General features: G+C 62.0%; 5 protein-coding genes and 1 long non-coding RNA gene across 14 annotated transcripts; 5 read left to right on the top strand and 1 right to left on the bottom strand.

Annotated features, from left to right (window-relative positions):
- The first annotated feature begins 42 nt into the window (after positions 1-42).
- Positions 43-2673, top strand: NUDT22 (nudix hydrolase 22). 3 transcript variants are annotated; one of them, XM_077115864.1, is made up of 6 exons: positions 43-125; positions 394-891; positions 1337-1435; positions 1833-1930; positions 2017-2110; positions 2365-2673. In XM_077115864.1, the coding sequence occupies exons 2-6, from the start codon at positions 412-414 to the stop codon at positions 2503-2505; spliced, it is 912 nt and encodes a 303-aa protein (XP_076971979.1). In that variant the 5' UTR covers positions 43-125; positions 394-411; the 3' UTR covers positions 2506-2673. The 3 variants fall into 3 exon arrangements, with proteins under 3 accessions (XP_076971979.1, XP_076971982.1, XP_076971981.1); XM_077115866.1 differs by having other exon boundaries at positions 73-153; XM_077115867.1 differs by lacking the exon at positions 1833-1930.
- A 79-nt stretch (positions 2674-2752) lies between these two features.
- On the bottom strand, positions 2753-10902 carry LOC143646671 (uncharacterized). Of its 3 annotated transcripts, none has more exons than XR_013157569.1 (4): positions 10384-10902; positions 8942-9063; positions 7995-8069; positions 2753-4184 (listed from the first exon to the last, which is right to left on the bottom strand). It is a non-coding gene; the product is annotated as an uncharacterized LOC143646671 (long non-coding RNA). The 3 variants fall into 3 exon arrangements; XR_013157571.1 differs by lacking the exon at positions 2753-4184 and adding an exon at positions 6964-7162; XR_013157568.1 differs by lacking the exon at positions 2753-4184 and having other exon boundaries at positions 6964-8069.
- On the top strand, positions 2920-6080 carry DNAJC4 (DnaJ heat shock protein family (Hsp40) member C4). Of its 3 annotated transcripts, none has more exons than XM_077115871.1 (7): positions 2920-2969; positions 3241-3342; positions 3982-4075; positions 4565-4749; positions 4837-4998; positions 5684-5770; positions 5863-6080. In XM_077115871.1, exons 2-7 carry the CDS (start codon positions 3257-3259, stop codon positions 5975-5977), a joined length of 729 nt encoding a protein of 242 aa, XP_076971986.1. In that variant the 5' UTR covers positions 2920-2969; positions 3241-3256; the 3' UTR covers positions 5978-6080. The 3 variants fall into 3 exon arrangements, with proteins under 3 accessions (XP_076971986.1, XP_076971984.1, XP_076971985.1); XM_077115869.1 differs by having other exon boundaries at positions 4834-4998; XM_077115870.1 differs by lacking the exon at positions 2920-2969 and having other exon boundaries at positions 3006-3342; positions 4834-4998.
- Positions 6639-9882, top strand: VEGFB (vascular endothelial growth factor B). Of its 2 annotated transcripts, none has more exons than XM_077115873.1 (7): positions 6639-6698; positions 7301-7343; positions 7678-7874; positions 8025-8098; positions 8294-8329; positions 8677-8811; positions 9427-9882. In XM_077115873.1, the coding sequence occupies exons 1-7, from the start codon at positions 6639-6641 to the stop codon at positions 9446-9448; spliced, it is 567 nt and encodes a 188-aa protein (XP_076971988.1). In that variant the 3' UTR covers positions 9449-9882. The 2 variants fall into 2 exon arrangements, with proteins under 2 accessions (XP_076971988.1, XP_076971987.1); XM_077115872.1 differs by having other exon boundaries at positions 8576-8811.
- Positions 10903-11012: 110 nt separating the features above from the next.
- FKBP2 (FKBP prolyl isomerase 2) lies at positions 11013-13785 on the top strand. 2 transcript variants are annotated; one of them, XM_077115875.1, is made up of 6 exons: positions 11013-11169; positions 12415-12583; positions 12923-13035; positions 13145-13191; positions 13508-13543; positions 13641-13785. In XM_077115875.1, exons 2-6 carry the CDS (start codon positions 12419-12421, stop codon positions 13700-13702), a joined length of 423 nt encoding a protein of 140 aa, XP_076971990.1. In that variant the 5' UTR covers positions 11013-11169; positions 12415-12418; the 3' UTR covers positions 13703-13785. The 2 variants fall into 2 exon arrangements, with proteins under 2 accessions (XP_076971990.1, XP_076971991.1); XM_077115876.1 differs by lacking the exon at positions 11013-11169 and adding an exon at positions 11590-11698.
- Positions 11179-12403, top strand: LOC143646665 (uncharacterized). The gene has a single exon (XM_077115868.1). The coding sequence runs from the start codon at positions 11317-11319 to the stop codon at positions 12112-12114; it is 798 nt and encodes a 265-aa protein (XP_076971983.1). The 5' UTR covers positions 11179-11316; the 3' UTR covers positions 12115-12403.
- Positions 13786-13865: the final 80 nt, after the last annotated feature.

The raw sequence follows: 13865 nt of genomic DNA, 5'->3' as shown, positions 1-13865 counted from the left end.
GGGCGGGCACTTCCGTTCCGGAAGGGGGCGGGGACTGTGGGCCGCGCCTGCGCCTGCGCGTGAGCGCCGGGAGAAGGCCGACGCTTCCGGACCCGGGAGGGCTGTCAGCGCGTCAGGGCTTGGAGGCAGGACCCCTGGGTTTGGGGGACCTGGGTATTTGGGGGTGACTGGACCCAGGACCCCAGGGTTGTAGGGGTGCCCCAGAGTTCCAGGGAAGCCTGCCCAGGTATCCAGCTGGGACCTGGCGAGGATGGCAGGACACCTTACTGCCCAAGCAGTGGTCAAGGGGCTGGGGATTCCCTCAGGAAGACTGGGGCAGAGGGGGCCTGCTGCCGGGCCCAGGGGTGGCCAGGAGACCCTGGAGGTAACAGGACCGGCTGTGTCCTCCCCCAGAGCCGCCCTGCTCAGACCATGGACCCCGAGGTGTCCCTGCTGCTGCAGTGCCCCCAGGGTGGGCTTCCTGAGGAGCAGGTGCGGGCAGAGCTGAGCCCAGCCTTTGACCGTCACCCACTGCCAGGAGGGGACAAGGACATCGCTGCCATCTGGGAGGCCCGGCTCCAGGCCCAGCCCTGGCTCTTCGACGCCCCCAAATTCCGTCTGCACTCTGCCACCCTGGCACCCATTGATTCTCCAGGCCCACAGCTCCTCCTGTGCCTGGGCCTCACTTCCTACCGAGAATTCCTGGGCACGAACTGGGCCAATTCGGCTGCTTGGCTGCGACAGCAGGGGGCTGCCGATTGGGGTGACAGGCAAGCCTACCTGGCGGACCCGCTAGGGGTGGGTGCTGCATTGGCCACTGCAGATGGCTTCCTCGTCTTCCTGCGCCGCTCTCGGCAGGTGGCGGAGGCTCCTGGGTTGGTGGACGTGCCTGGGGGGCATCCTGAGCCTCAGGTGAGCACTCAGCTGGGCACAAAGACCTGGACAGCTCCAGAGATCTGGAGCTCCAAGCCCTCCCAGCTTTGGTTTCTGCATTCCTTAATGTGGCAGTAAAGCCTGTCCTGGCTGTTTGGAAAGAGGTACATGCTGGGCTGGCCTGGTATACTTCTGCTCAGGGCAGCCCCTCAGCCTCCCCACTGACCCCTGCCTCAGCCCTGTGAGAAGCTGGAGAATGGGGGATTGTGGGGGTAGAGGAAGCAGATACCCTACTTCACACACCCCTGGCCCTGTGAGTCCCCTTTGTACCTAAGCCTCTGGTTGTCCATCTGGAAAAGAGGGCCCGGGGCAGGGGAATCACCAAGACTTACACCATGTCACCCCAGGCCCTCAGGGCCAGTGAATACTGGCAGGACAGGCTGGTAAAAGGTGGGGAGCAGGGTCTGAGCCTGACCTCTCACAGGCCCTGTGCGCTGGTGACAGACCCAGGCATGACAACCTCCCCGGGGAGCTGGTGGTACAGGAGCTCTTCTCCAGTGTCCTGCAGGAGATCTGTGATGAGGTGAGTGAGAGGCAGCCCAGGCAGGGAGGTGGGCATGAAGGGAGAGGGTAGAACATGTCAGAATTCCACAGATCCGGGCCGGGGGGTGGGTCTGCAGGCATTTGGCTGGCATCAAAGGAAGAACTTGGCTCTGCTGCTGAGCACACTTGGACTGGGACCTTAGGTTTGTGAAAGAAGAGTAAATGGGAGTCCTAGTTACTAAATCCACTTTCCTTGGGTGACCCCACGCAAATTGTTCAGTCTTTCTGATCTTGATTTTCCCGTCTGTAAAATGAATAATACCATACTGGGCACTTGATCTATAAACTGTAAAATGCTGCACAAAGGTAAGGGGCTGTCTTCTTTCTGGGGGTGGGGGGTTGGGGTGGAAACTGACAAGTGGGACCCCTGGCCCCAGGTAAACCTGCCGCTGCCCACCCTGAGCCGGCCCCTGCTGTTGGGCATTGCTTGCAACGAGACCAGTGCCGGCCGGGCCAGTGCCGAGTTCTTCATACAGTGAGTGGGCTCTGGGGGACAGGATGCTGGGTCCTGGGGTAGGTGGCTGTGGGGCAGGGCTGAGACACCCATATGTCCTTTCCCAGGTGCAGTCTGACTTCCGAGCAGGTGAGAAAGCACTACTTGAATGGGGGACCCGAGGCCCACGAGTCCACAGACATCATCTTTGTGGAGACAGAGGTGCGGGTCGGCTGCGTTTTGCCTGGGCTAGACTGAGTCCCCCAGATCTCACGGAGCTTTCCTCCGAAGCCTCAAGGCTTCCACTTGGGAATGCCTTTGGCCAAGGGTGAGGGCGAGCTCACCTGCTCCAGCCCCTGACATGTCTTCCTCTGGAGGGTGCATTCCCGAGAGCTCTGCAGCTCAGGCAGAGGTGAGGGCTGGATGTCTGGGTCTCCCTGCCTGCCCAGTGGCCTTCACCACTTTCTCCCCCACAGAGCCTGTGGAGGCTGCAGGAGACCCAGGGCTGGGCCGAACTCTGCCCCTCAGCCAAAGGCGCGGTCCTCCTCTACAACCGGGTCCAGGGAGGACCTGCCTCAGTCGCCCCACGATCCCCAGCCCAGTCACCACGGCTCTGAAGACAATAAAGGACTTTATTCTTGGATTCTGTTGGTGTCTGCAACTTCCACGAGATACAGGCGCCCACTGGGAGTGACTGAGCGAGACAGGGCAAATGACTTGGGGGAAAAAAACAACAACACACAAACAAACCCAGCCCCGCTGCAAGCTGAGGCCGAGGGCTGTGTCCGCTTCTTCAGGCCCCGGGCCCCACTGCTGGGTCACCGCGGAGCCGCGTCGGCTGGACCCAGGCTGGGCCCCGCCCGCTTCCCACCAGGCCGGCCCGCGCCTGTCAGCACGTCCGGGGGCCGCGGCCTCGCAGGCGGGGCCGAGGCATCAAGGGCCAATGGGCGTGCAGGGACGGGGCCTTCCCCGCACACCTACTCCTTCCGGCCGGTGGGCGTGGCCCTGGCGTCTAAACCAATGAGGGCGTAGGGGCGGGGCCTCCGAATAAGCGCAGGAAATGGCGGTGGCCGTGGAGTCCGTGAGTGGGGCAGGGGCGGGGCTTAGCTGCGACTCCTCCCTTGCCCGCCCCCACCCCCAAACTCCCTGGGCGAGTAGCAGGGGTGGGTGGGTCTCAGCGGCGTCCGGAGCTGGTGGTCGGGACACCAAAGGACCAGCGAGGGGAAGGGCCCCGGAGCAAGGAGGCCCTCAGCCTTCTTTCGCAAGATCTCTTCCCTCTGCCCCCGGGGTGCCTGCTGTCTCGCCCCATTCCGGTCCCAATGCACACCTCTTTGCGGTCTCCATTCCCCCAGCTGCCCGCCCGCCGCCATGCCGCCCCTGCGGCCCCTGCACCTGTGCCGGCTGTGGCCCCGCGGCCCTCCCTCCCGGCTCCTCGGAGAGGCTGCCGGGCAGCGGTGAGTCGGGCGTCGGGGGCCCGGGCCCGGTCGTTCGCTGGGTGTTCGTGGAGGACCTGCTGAGCTCTAGTCCCTGCCTTCTGTGCTGAGTTAGTTGTGGTCTCTCTCCCCTGAGCCAGGTGCCTTACGGGCTTGGTCTCAGGTAACCCTCACCTTCTGTGATTAAGGGATGACCCCAAAGACATCCAGCAAGTTCAGTGGCAGACCTGGAATTCGAGCCCCGGTGTCGTTCAAACCCAGTACGCTTTCCCCAACACTAGTGGTTGTCAAACGTCACTGCATAACCCACCTGGGGAAGGGGGAGAGCTGCAAAAATGCAGGCACCTAAGGCCTGACCTGGATATTCTGGTCTGGAGGAACGAGGTGGAGCTCAGGAATCAGTTCCTTTAACAAGCTTTTCAGATGTTTCTGATGCAAGGGGTCAGAGAACCACAGACTGAGAAGTGTTGATCTGCACCATGCCTGACATCTTAAAAAGGAGGCGTGTTTTGGGGATAGCTCTGCCTGGGTGCCTTCCTCAGCCCCTACAGCTCCTGGCTACTGAGTCGAAGAGTGTGGCCCAAAGAGGTGGGGTAGAATGGGGAGAGGAATATCCCCTGGGTTCCCTCAGCTCCTGCAGGTTAGGGCCTCTCTCCACAGGTCTGGCCCCACTAACTACTATGAGCTGCTGGGGGTACATCCTGGAGCCAGCGCTGAAGAAGTGAAACGAGCTTTCTTCACCAAGTCCAAAGAGGTACCAGTCGCTCTATGTGGGGCCAGGGGAATCTGAGCCAGATGTAGTGGATTGGAGTTCCCAGCAGTGAGACTGAGATAGAGCTGAGCTGGTGCCACATTCCCTCAACCTGCAAGATACGGAGTGGGAGGTGCCTTAAGAATAGAGAGTCCTGGGCCAGGCAGGAGGAAAGGCTTGGGCAGGAGCCGGGGGTCCTGCCTGGGTTGGGCTAGGTTCTCTTGACCTGCTTGTCTGCTCTTGATTGAGAAGGCCTAGAGCAGAGCACACAGTGAGAGAGGGTATTGGAGGAGACCTAGCAGGCAGGGAGGGCTTGAACAAGGGCAGGGGGCAGGCGTCTGAGCTTCCTGACCCTCTGGCCTTCCAGAAGGGTAGGCGGACCTGAATAAAAAGGTCACCGACCAGCCAGGGCCTCTGGGAGTGATTTGAGCCCTTGTGGGTGGACATTGTGAGCATGGCAAGGGAAATGAGGGTAGCCCTGCCCTACCCCAGCTGCACCCTGACCGAGACCCCAGGAACCCGGCCCTGCACAGCCGCTTTGTGGAGCTCAATGAAGCATACCGGGTCCTCAGTCGCGAGCAAAGCCGCCACAGCTACGACCACCAGCTCCGTTGGGCAAGCCCCCCGAAGTCTCCAGGAACCACAGCCCACCCTAGGCCAGCCAGCCACACACACAGGTACAGCAGTCCCGCCCCCAGCTTGCCCCCCTCCCCCCCCCAGGGAGACCTCATCCCCACATTATTCTTCTTGCTCCCTCCCAGCAGCTCCTGGGAGCCTCCCAACGCACACTACTGGGCCCAGTTCCATGGCGTGAGGCCGCAGGGGCCTGAGTCGAGACAGCAGCAGCACAAACACAACCAGCGGGTGCTGGGGTACTGCCTCCTGCTGATGCTGGCAGGCATGGGCCTGCACTACGCCGCCTTCAGGTGTGTCCCTGCTCTCCCTGGGAGGATGGGCAGAGGGCAGGAGGGAGAGAGAAGCTAGCATGGGGAGCCCCTGTGGCTCCCACCTTTGTATTCTTCAAGCTGAAAATTGCATGCAGTCCAGCCTTTGCAGCACTTGGCAGAGGCATGGGTGCTCATAGCTAATGCTGTCACTTCTAGTTTTTCTTTATTTGAACGTAAACCTTTGGCGCCAGCTGCCAGGAAGCACTGGAGCCAAAGAAATCATCAACAACAAGCAAATGCCTTTTAAATATGGTCTTGCCAGCAACTGTCCTCACTCACCCGGGAGTCTCCCTACCACTCTCCCTTCCAGGCGTGCCAGGCAGTGATTTTCTAAAGCAAAGATATATAAGGCCCAGTGCCCGCTGCTAGCAGCCTGCCCAGTTCAGAGATGGGGTTAGATGCACAACCCTTTCCAGTCTTCTAATGCAGCACCCTGATGTCCAGTGTCACTGTCAGCACCTTCAATGTCACAGCTAGGGATGTGGTTGCCGCTCGACCCTCGACAAACCCTGGCCCACTCTGCCCCTCTCTCCACCTATCACAGGCAAAGTTAGGCTGCAGTACCCATAGGTGTAAAACTTTGAAGTCCTGGGGAAGCAGGGAGGGCAGGACTTGGGGGGCACCAGGGATGGGGAGCCCAGGGTTAATAACAGTCCCCTTGCAGGAAGCTGGAGCAGATGCACCGAAACTTCATGGATGAAAAGGACCGGGTCATCACAGCCATCTACAATGACTCGCGGGCCCAGGCCAGGTCTGTCCCTGTTCTTTCCTGCCCCCACCTTACTGTCCTGGCACGGTCCTGCGGGATGGCTTCCCCAACCACCCAACTGCTCTCTCCGCCAGAGCCAAAAGAGCAAAGCTCCAGCAGGAGCGACAGCAGAGGCGGCAGCAGTCGCCAACGCCGCCTCCCCGGCCTCCTCAAGACCCCGGGATCGTGTCCCCAGGCGCCAGCCCCTGAGGGGCTCGCCCGGATGGCGCCTGTCGTGTGTCCTCCTCTGGCTCCACTCCCGGAGCCCACCCCCACCCCCAAACGCGTGCAATAAAGTGATTTTTAGAGCGCCCGTCTGACTCCCTCCTTCAGGCCCGGTGCCCCCCACCCAGGGCCTCACCATGGGAGCAGCGCTCCGCCCTCCGGGTTCTGGAGGCCGCAACCCGGGACGGGAGTCCGGCCCCCTGGGCGGTGCGTCCCCTTTCCCCGGCCGCGGCGGGAGGTGGGGGGGTGTATGGAGGGGGCGGTCCCCGCCAGCGGCCTCCCCCCCCCACTTCCCCGCAGCCCCCGCCCCGCCCCCGCCCCGCGGCCCGGTGGGGAACGCGTGTCTGGGTCACATGAGCCGCCCGCCCGCCAGCCCGGGCCCGGCCCCCCGCTGCCCCCGCCGTTCCCGCTGCCTCCCGCCGCCGCCGGCCGCCCGCCCGCCCGGCTCCTCCGGCCGCCGCCGCTGCGCTGCGCTGCGCTGCCTGCACCCAGGGCTCGGGAGGGGGCCGCGGAGGAGCCGCCCCCCGCGCCCGGCCCCCGCCCGCCGCGCCCGGACCCGCGCCATGGGGCTTTGGCTGCCACCGCCCCCGGCGCCGCCGGGCTAGGACGATGCGGGCGCCCTCGGCGCGCGGCCCCCGCGGGCACCATGAGCCCCCTGCTCCGACGCCTGCTGCTCGCCGCGCTCCTGCAGCTGGCTCCCGCCCAGGTACGACCGTCCCCGCCATCCCGCCCTCGCGCCGTGCCCTCTCTCAAGGTTGGCGGAAGTGGGGAGGCGCGGCGCGCCCTCGGCCGAGGGGACCCGCGGGGCCCAGCCAAGGAGCCGGGCATCGCGGGGGCTCGGTCCGGGCATCTCCCGGAGGGGCCCCTCCCCGCCTACCCGTCCGCCCAGCCATGGGGCCACTCCCTCGCCCCACCCAGCCCCACCCAGTCCCACCCCGTCCCTAGGGCGCAGCCGGAGGCGGGGCCACCTCTGTGCCCGCAGGACCCGGTTTGGCGCCCACGGTGCCCCCTCCCAACCTGCGGCCTCCAGAACAAGCCCAGCCTCGAGGCTTGGAGATTCCTCGAGGCTTGCCTGCAGAGCTCCCCAGGCGGGTCATGGGCCAGGACAGGTCCCAGGTGGCCGGTAGAGGACAGGTAAGGCTAGAGCAGTGGCCCCAGGAACAGATCAATCTGGGAAGACATCAGAGAGGTGAAGCCTCCTGAGCACAAGGGCAGCCCTGGAACAGCACCCTGGACAGCCTGTCCTAGAGGGTGCTCCAGGTTCAGGGAGGTATTCCCCTCTCACCTCTGGTCTCTCCTCTCCCACAGGCTCCTGATGGCCAGCCTGAGATCCCCAGCCACCAGAAGAAAGGTAACAGTGATGGCAGTAATAGTAACTGCCAACACTGAGGGTCTGCCACCTGCCCGGGCTCCGGGTTTCATTATCCCATCATACTGTGTAATCACAACTCACTTATGAGATGCAAACTGTTACTCTGCCCATTTCACAGAAGGGGGAATTGAGGCAAGGCAGTGGGATTCCTGGGGTCTGCATCAGCAGGGCAGGGAGGACAGAAGACAGGGAGAGGATGGTGGTGACATGGGACTAGGGAGAACAGCTGCTGGGAGGGGAGAGTAGGGGAACCAGGGAGCAGCTGCAGGAAACCCAGTGGAAACTTAACCCCTCCCGCCCGGTCTGCCCCCAGTGGTGTCATGGATAGACGTGTATGCCCGCGCCACCTGCCAGCCGCGGGAGGTGGTTGTGCCCTTGACCGTGGAGCTCATGGGCACAGTGGCCAAGCAGCTGGTGCCCAGCTGTGTGACCGTGCACCGCTGTGGTGGCTGCTGCCCTGACGACGGCCTGGAGTGTGTGCCCACTGGGCAGCACCAAGTCCGAATGCAGGTACTGGGGCCCCGGGAATGCACCCTCGGTGCAGGAGGGGGGGGAATGCCAGCACTCTGGGGTTAAGACTGGGGGCCTAGAAGGTTGGTGTGTTGGCAGCCAAGGTCCTCTTTGTCTCACCATCTTGTCTTCCTGTCCTCCTGAGCACAGATCCTCATGATCCGGTACCCGAGCAGTCAGCTGGGGGAGATGTCGCTGGAAGAGCACAATCAGTGTGAATGCAGGTGCCAGCCAGGCCCAGCTTCTGCACTCACAAAGACCAGGCTTGGGGTGCTGGGTGTGATGGCACCTGGGGGTGGAAACCAGGTTTCTGGGAGTAGAGCCAGGGGTAGGCCTGGGATCTGGGAGAAGAGAGTGGGATGCTTGGATTTCCTGATCCTCCCTCTCTTTCTGTGTGTCCGTCTCTCTTAAATTTTCAGACCAAAAAAAAAAGAGAATGCTGCGAAGCCAGACAGGTAAGCGTCTTGGCTCCCACTAAGGTGGGGTTGGAGCTCAGCCCCAGCCCCCAGGATGTCCCATGGGGGCAGGGCAGGGGTATATGAATGTTTCAGGAACCTGTGGTCCCCTCCCCTTTTTCTCCTCCCATCCATCTCCCTTTTCCCTTCTTCCCTCTGTTCCCCGAATCCACTGTGGTCTGACCCAACCCCAGCTCCCGGGAAGACGCTGCCTTCCCACCCTGGACATGTTGCTTCTCCTCCTAGGGCTTCCACTCCCCACCACCGCCCCCAGCCCCGCTCTGTTCCGGGCTGGGACTCCGTCCCCGGAGCACCCTCCCCAGTTGACATCACCCATCCCACTCCAGCCTCAGGCCCCTCTGCCCACGCTGCTCCCAGCGCCGCCAGCGCCCTGACCCCCGGACCTGCCGCTGCCGCTGCCGACGCCGCAGCTTCCTCCGTTGCCAAGGGCGGGGCTTAGAGCTCAACCCAGACACGTGCAGGTGAGGGGTTTGCGAATGGGTGTTGGGGAGGCATCAAGGCTTTGCCCTGGAGCAAGTTCAGGGCAAACCTGCCAGTGGGAAAGCAGCCAGGGGAATGGGAAGTTGTTGAATGTGTTGAACAAATATTTACCAGGCGCCTGCTGGCACTAGGACAGTGTAAGAGGGATCGCATTCTGGTGCGGGAGGGGGATCCGAGGGCAAATGATGCCGGCCGCAGATGGCGCACGCTGCATGGGGGACGTCTGACCACTCCTGCAAGAGGTCAGAGAAGGTACCCTGGAGGAGGTGCCATCTGACTGTAGATGTAGAATGAGGGAGACAGTGTCCTAATTTGCAAAGCTGTGAACCTTCCCAGAAGCCTTTAAGACAGACACTGATCCCACTTTATGGGCTCTGAGAGTCCAGGGGATGTGTGGAATCCAGTTTACCACCCCTACCCGAGGCGTTTCTCACCCCTCTACTCCACACCAAGGCCACAGGACAGGGTGTTTTCAAGTCAGGTGGGGCTTATTAGGATTCTTAGGAGAGAATGGGGTTCACAGAAGGTAGTAAGAGGGTAAACCAGAGGAGCTTGGGTGCAGCTACAGTGAACAGACTCCCTTCTTCCCTCCTTAGGTGCCGGAAGCTGCGAAGGTGACACATTGCTTTTCAGACTCAGCAGGGATACTTCCCTCACAGGCCATACCCGAGAGGGGGACAAGAGGGGAGCCTGGTGAGGACAGCCTAGCCCCCAAGACCTCAGCTGGGGTGCAAGCTGCTCCAGGACCTGGGTCTCTCAGAGGCCTCTCCTGCCATCCCTTGTACCCCCAAGACTGACATCCAACATGGTGGGCACAGTTGAATGAGGAGACATGAGGGCATCCAGAGGAATCATGTACCAATTTGGAGGAAAATAAGATTCCTTCTATTTTAACCATCCTGTGCAAGTAAGCATCTTACACCTAGCTCCTCCCTGCCCCGCTAAGAAGACACCAATCCTCTGCAAGTAATGAGATTTGGGTTTTGGTACAAGGGCTGTGATCCCCCAACTCCGATAAAAGAAAAAAAAAAAAAAAGATGGAAGGAGCTGTCCCTGCCTGTGTCGTTTGTCACTGTCCAGGCTGGCTGATTCGGCATGAATATGCATCACATTGCCTTCAAGAGGCAGAAGTTGTGTTCTCTCTGCAGAGGGGACATTCACTATGACTTCAGGGGCAGAGGTTACCCCAAAGCTGCTACCCCAACAGAAGCTTTTCTGGGGTGTGACATTGGAGGGGGTGGTAATGATTTCGGTGGGCTGGAAGCGGGAGGGGAATTAAAAGGAAGAAGACAGTTTCAGGAGACATTGATTACTATTTTCAAATCATTTTCTCAGCCCTGATGTTACTCATCATGCCACCTGCCAGAGTGAATCACATGAGGGTTAGGGGCCCTAGAGCTACCATCTCCTCAACCCACTTAGCCTGCCAGACAGCCAATGCACTTTAATTCTCAGTGAGGTTGGTCCTGGCATTTTCTTTTTATATTTGAGTAACCGAACTCAGCAAAGCTAACGGACCTGGCGCTTTGACCCCAAAGTGCTCCCTGACATACCATTTAGGATTGACTGCCTCCCGCTGTGGTTCTTTACTCCAATTGACACATGTTCACTGGGCACTGGTAGGTGCTGGGGTACTTGAAAACGACAGTCTGATGGGGGAAACAGGCCCAGGCAGACTCAGTGATGACTCGGTGGTCAGTTAGCAGCAAGTATAAGTCAGCCCGAGCACTGAGGGAGAGAAAGGTAAAGAACGTTCGTTGTAGGCTGGGGCCTGGGCCCAGTGCTCCACACCAATCCTACAGAAGTCCTATGTTACAAGGCCCGTGTTCCCAGGGGAGCTTCATTCTAGCAGCCCAAGGACCTTGCTCAAGGTCACACAGCCAATCAGTGAGTGGTAGAATCCGAATTCAAACCCCAGCCTAACTCTGAAGACCCGGCTGTTTCTACAGCAATTAAGGACTGTACATTATGAAGCAGCTCATGGGCAAACAGGGCGACCGGGGAGAGGCTGGGGGCGACAGAAAATGGCGTCTCAAGACCCCCGCGGGGAACCCAAGACAGCGTGACCTCAACTTCACCTCTGCCGGAAGTGCCCTCGGGCCTTTCGGAAGTCACTTTCATCTAACCTTACTCACTGCCGCCCACCGGAAGTGACGCAGGGGTCACGCGGTGGCGGGGGAGGCGGAGCCAGGGAGGAAGCCGCCCCAGCGGGCTTGGGGCCGCGGGTTTCGCACGGTCCAATGAGGGAGGGCGGCGTGGCCCGGTCTGGTAGCGGCGACAACGCGCCTGCGCAAAGGCAGCCGCACAACTGGGGTTGAGTCCGGGGGCGCGGCAAGGAGGTGAGCGGGGGCCACAGCCCAGGCTGGGGGAAGCCGGGGTGCAGGAGGGCAGCTTGGCCAGGCCGGGCAGGAGCGGGCCGGGGCTCCGAGTGTTAACGACGGATAAGTTAAGAGGAAATTGGGGTTTGGGGTCGGAGCTGCCTGGGGATGCCGCAGGGGGCGGGACCGCACGCTTCTAGGGGTGGAGCCCCGGGACTTGGGGCGGCCGGGGGAGCCGAAACGGGTGGGACCTCGGAGCCGGTGCCAGGGGGAGGCGGAGCTACGCGACGGGTGGCGGAGCCAGGGCCGGTGGGGGGCGGGGTCTGGCGCTTGGAGGAGGAGCTGGAACCAGTGGAAGGCGGAGCCTGGGGTTTGGAGGCGGAGGGGGACGGAGGCCAGGTTCTGGGGGTGGGGCCTCAGGCAGTGAGAGGCGTGGCTACGGTTCAGGAAAAGGGGTCTAGTTCTGCCGAAGGCGGGGCTCCAGGGCAGGGGGCGGAGCCACTGTCGGTGAAAGGTGGGGCTAAGGAGCCCACCGAGGGCCTAGCCCCGGGTAATGGCTCGGGGCGTCCATGCGCGGGTGGGCTGCGTGGAGGCCGGGCCTGGGGACGTGATAGACCAAGAACTCCCCCAGGAGAGGTGGTGTGGGTGGAGCGGGCTCGACGGCCACCGGACACGGGGCCAGTGTGGGTGCCCCGGAGACCCCCGAGGGCCCAGAGTTGGGGCGGCGCCCCGGGAGGAGACAAACAGCCCGGCTGGGGAGCCCCTCCGGAGGACCGGGGCTCTCCGGAGCCTCCCAGCGGCGATGTGTGGGTGCCTCGGGGTCGGCCTCCTGCAGCAGCCGCAGAGGTGTGGGTGTGCTGGGTCGGGGGCAGCTGGGTGTGGCGTGAGTGGGACCGCCCCGTCGGGGCGTCCGCTGTGCAGCCGGAGAGAGTTTGGACTTTACGCAAAGGGACGGGTGGAAACTGAAGAGTGGGACCGGGGAATGGGAGGGAGGGAAGGTCTGGGGGAGAGCAAAGGGGCGGGGCCCTGGCAGCTGTGGCCTCCCCTGACCCCCTCCCCCCGCTGCTGGGGTCCTCGGCCAAGCCCCCTTCTCCCTGGACTGGTAAGTGTGGCCGCGGAGTCCGGGGGAGGGGCGGTGACCCGGGACAAGGGAATCAGCAGGGGCAGGCATGATACAGCGGGAGCGGGGTAGAATCCTCCAGGCACCTGCCTGTGTTCCATGCCTTCTCTGCCCTCTTCCCGGTCCGGCGGGATCTGTGCCTGCAGAGACATGAGGCTGAACTGGGTCCTGGCAGTACTGTCCGTCTGCCTGAGTGCCCTGGCCACGGTCGCGGGTGCCGAGGGCAAGCGCAAGCTGCAGATCGGGGTCAAGAAGCGGGTGGACCACTGTCCCATCAAATCGCGAAAGGGTGACGTCCTGCACATGCACTACACGGTGGGTGTGGGAGGCGGAGCTTTGTGGGGTGGGTGGGGCTTCTGGGAACCAGAAAGGACTTGGGAGCCAGGTTCTTCCACTAACCACGTGGAGAACCTTGGGCAAGCTCCCTCTCCCCTGGAAGCCAGTTTTCTTGATTAAATCCTGCCCTGGACTGTCTACTCCCCAGGTTGGCACCAGCAAGTGACCACAGCGCGCTGTGAGCTGCCCAAGGCTTTGCGTCCTTCAGGGACTGTGGCCACCAGTGCTGTGGGGGCCAGCTTGATGGGGGGGCAGCTGGGGGGAGAGGGGACTCAGAGCGGTCCCCTCCCCCTCACTGGCCCTCCCACCATCCCACAGGGGAAGCTGGAGGATGGGACGGAATTTGACAGCAGCCTGCCACAGAACCAGCCCTTTGTCTTCTCTCTTGGCACCGGCCAGGTCATCAAGGGCTGGGACCAGGGGCTGCTGGGGTGAGTCGGGTCCACGGCTGTGGTCCAGATGAGCCATGGGAGGAGGGCCCCAAGGGTGGGGGTAGGGCGCCTGGGGCCTGCCATGTGTTGAACATGTGTCTTCCCGCAGGATGTGTGAGGGGGAAAAGCGGAAGCTGGTGATCCCATCAGAGCTAGGTGAGAGACTTCCCCAGGGAGGAATGGGGACGATCTGGGGGTATGTCTGGGGAAGGGGGTAGGAGGAAGGGGGAAGGCTGGTTCAGCCTCTGTGCTGGTCTCCACCCCATCCTTTCATTCCAGCACTTGCCTCTGCCCAGACTGGCCTGGGTCCAGCAGTGAGAATAGGGCAGTATCCTTTAGACACTCAGTTCTGGTGTCCACTTTCTGCCCTCTCTTCTTGCTTTCTCCATCACACCTTCTTTTCTGACCATCTTGTCGAGCTGGAAGAGGGCCTGGCCACAGCTCACTTTGTTTCTTTGTGTATCTTCAACAGGATATGGAGAGCGGGGCGCTCCCCCAAAGATTCCAGGTAACATACCTTCCTATGTCCACCCCCCCGCCCCCTCCCCCATGCTGCCATCCCTTCTCCCTGTAGCCTTGTTTCTGACCCCACTTCTCCCCTACAGGCGGTGCAACTCTGGTGTTCGAGGTGGAGCTGCTCAAGATAGAGCGACGTTCAGAACTGTAGCCCATCTGGGGAGGGGCAGCTGGGGGAGGCCCCCCATCAGGGACCAGACTGTTTCAAAACAAAACAAAAACCTTAAAGCCCAAGGAGTGAGCCTGTGTTTCTTTGTGGGCCCTGACTCGAGACCACAGCCTCAGCTTCTCCTTTCCCTCAGCTACTCCCCCCT

This window comes from Tamandua tetradactyla, chromosome 9 (assembly GCF_023851605.1).
Source record: "Tamandua tetradactyla isolate mTamTet1 chromosome 9, mTamTet1.pri, whole genome shotgun sequence".
Lineage (NCBI taxonomy): Eukaryota > Metazoa > Chordata > Mammalia > Pilosa > Myrmecophagidae > Tamandua > Tamandua tetradactyla.
This window is presented reverse-complemented; position numbering and strand designations above follow the sequence as displayed.

Excerpts from the sequence above, each read along its gene's own strand:
- FKBP2 (XM_077115875.1), top strand. The coding sequence starts at position 12,419 with ATGAGGCTGAACTGGGTCCTGGCAGTACTGTCCGTCTGCCTGAGTGCC. Across the intron at positions 13,192-13,507 it reads GGTGATCCCATCAGAGCTAG|GATATGGAGAGCGGGGCGCT; the intron begins GTGAGAGACTTC and ends TATCTTCAACAG. Across the intron at positions 13,544-13,640 it reads CGCTCCCCCAAAGATTCCAG|GCGGTGCAACTCTGGTGTTC; the intron begins GTAACATACCTT and ends TCTCCCCTACAG.
- NUDT22 (XM_077115864.1), top strand. The coding sequence starts at position 412 with ATGGACCCCGAGGTGTCCCTGCTGCTGCAGTGCCCCCAGGGTGGGCTT. Across the intron at positions 1,931-2,016 it reads AGTGCCGAGTTCTTCATACA|GTGCAGTCTGACTTCCGAGC; the intron begins GTGAGTGGGCTC and ends GTCCTTTCCCAG. Across the intron at positions 2,111-2,364 it reads TCATCTTTGTGGAGACAGAG|AGCCTGTGGAGGCTGCAGGA; the intron begins GTGCGGGTCGGC and ends TCTCCCCCACAG.
- VEGFB (XM_077115872.1), top strand. The coding sequence starts at position 6,639 with ATGAGCCCCCTGCTCCGACGCCTGCTGCTCGCCGCGCTCCTGCAGCTG. Across the intron at positions 7,875-8,024 it reads AGCACCAAGTCCGAATGCAG|ATCCTCATGATCCGGTACCC; the intron begins GTACTGGGGCCC and ends TCCTGAGCACAG. Across the intron at positions 8,099-8,293 it reads CACAATCAGTGTGAATGCAG|ACCAAAAAAAAAAGAGAATG; the intron begins GTGCCAGCCAGG and ends TTAAATTTTCAG.
- LOC143646665 (XM_077115868.1), top strand. The coding sequence starts at position 11,317 with ATGCCGCAGGGGGCGGGACCGCACGCTTCTAGGGGTGGAGCCCCGGGA.
- DNAJC4 (XM_077115869.1), top strand. The coding sequence starts at position 3,257 with ATGCCGCCCCTGCGGCCCCTGCACCTGTGCCGGCTGTGGCCCCGCGGC. Across the intron at positions 4,750-4,833 it reads CCAGCCAGCCACACACACAG|CAGCTCCTGGGAGCCTCCCA; the intron begins GTACAGCAGTCC and ends GCTCCCTCCCAG. Across the intron at positions 5,771-5,862 it reads GACTCGCGGGCCCAGGCCAG|AGCCAAAAGAGCAAAGCTCC; the intron begins GTCTGTCCCTGT and ends TCTCTCCGCCAG.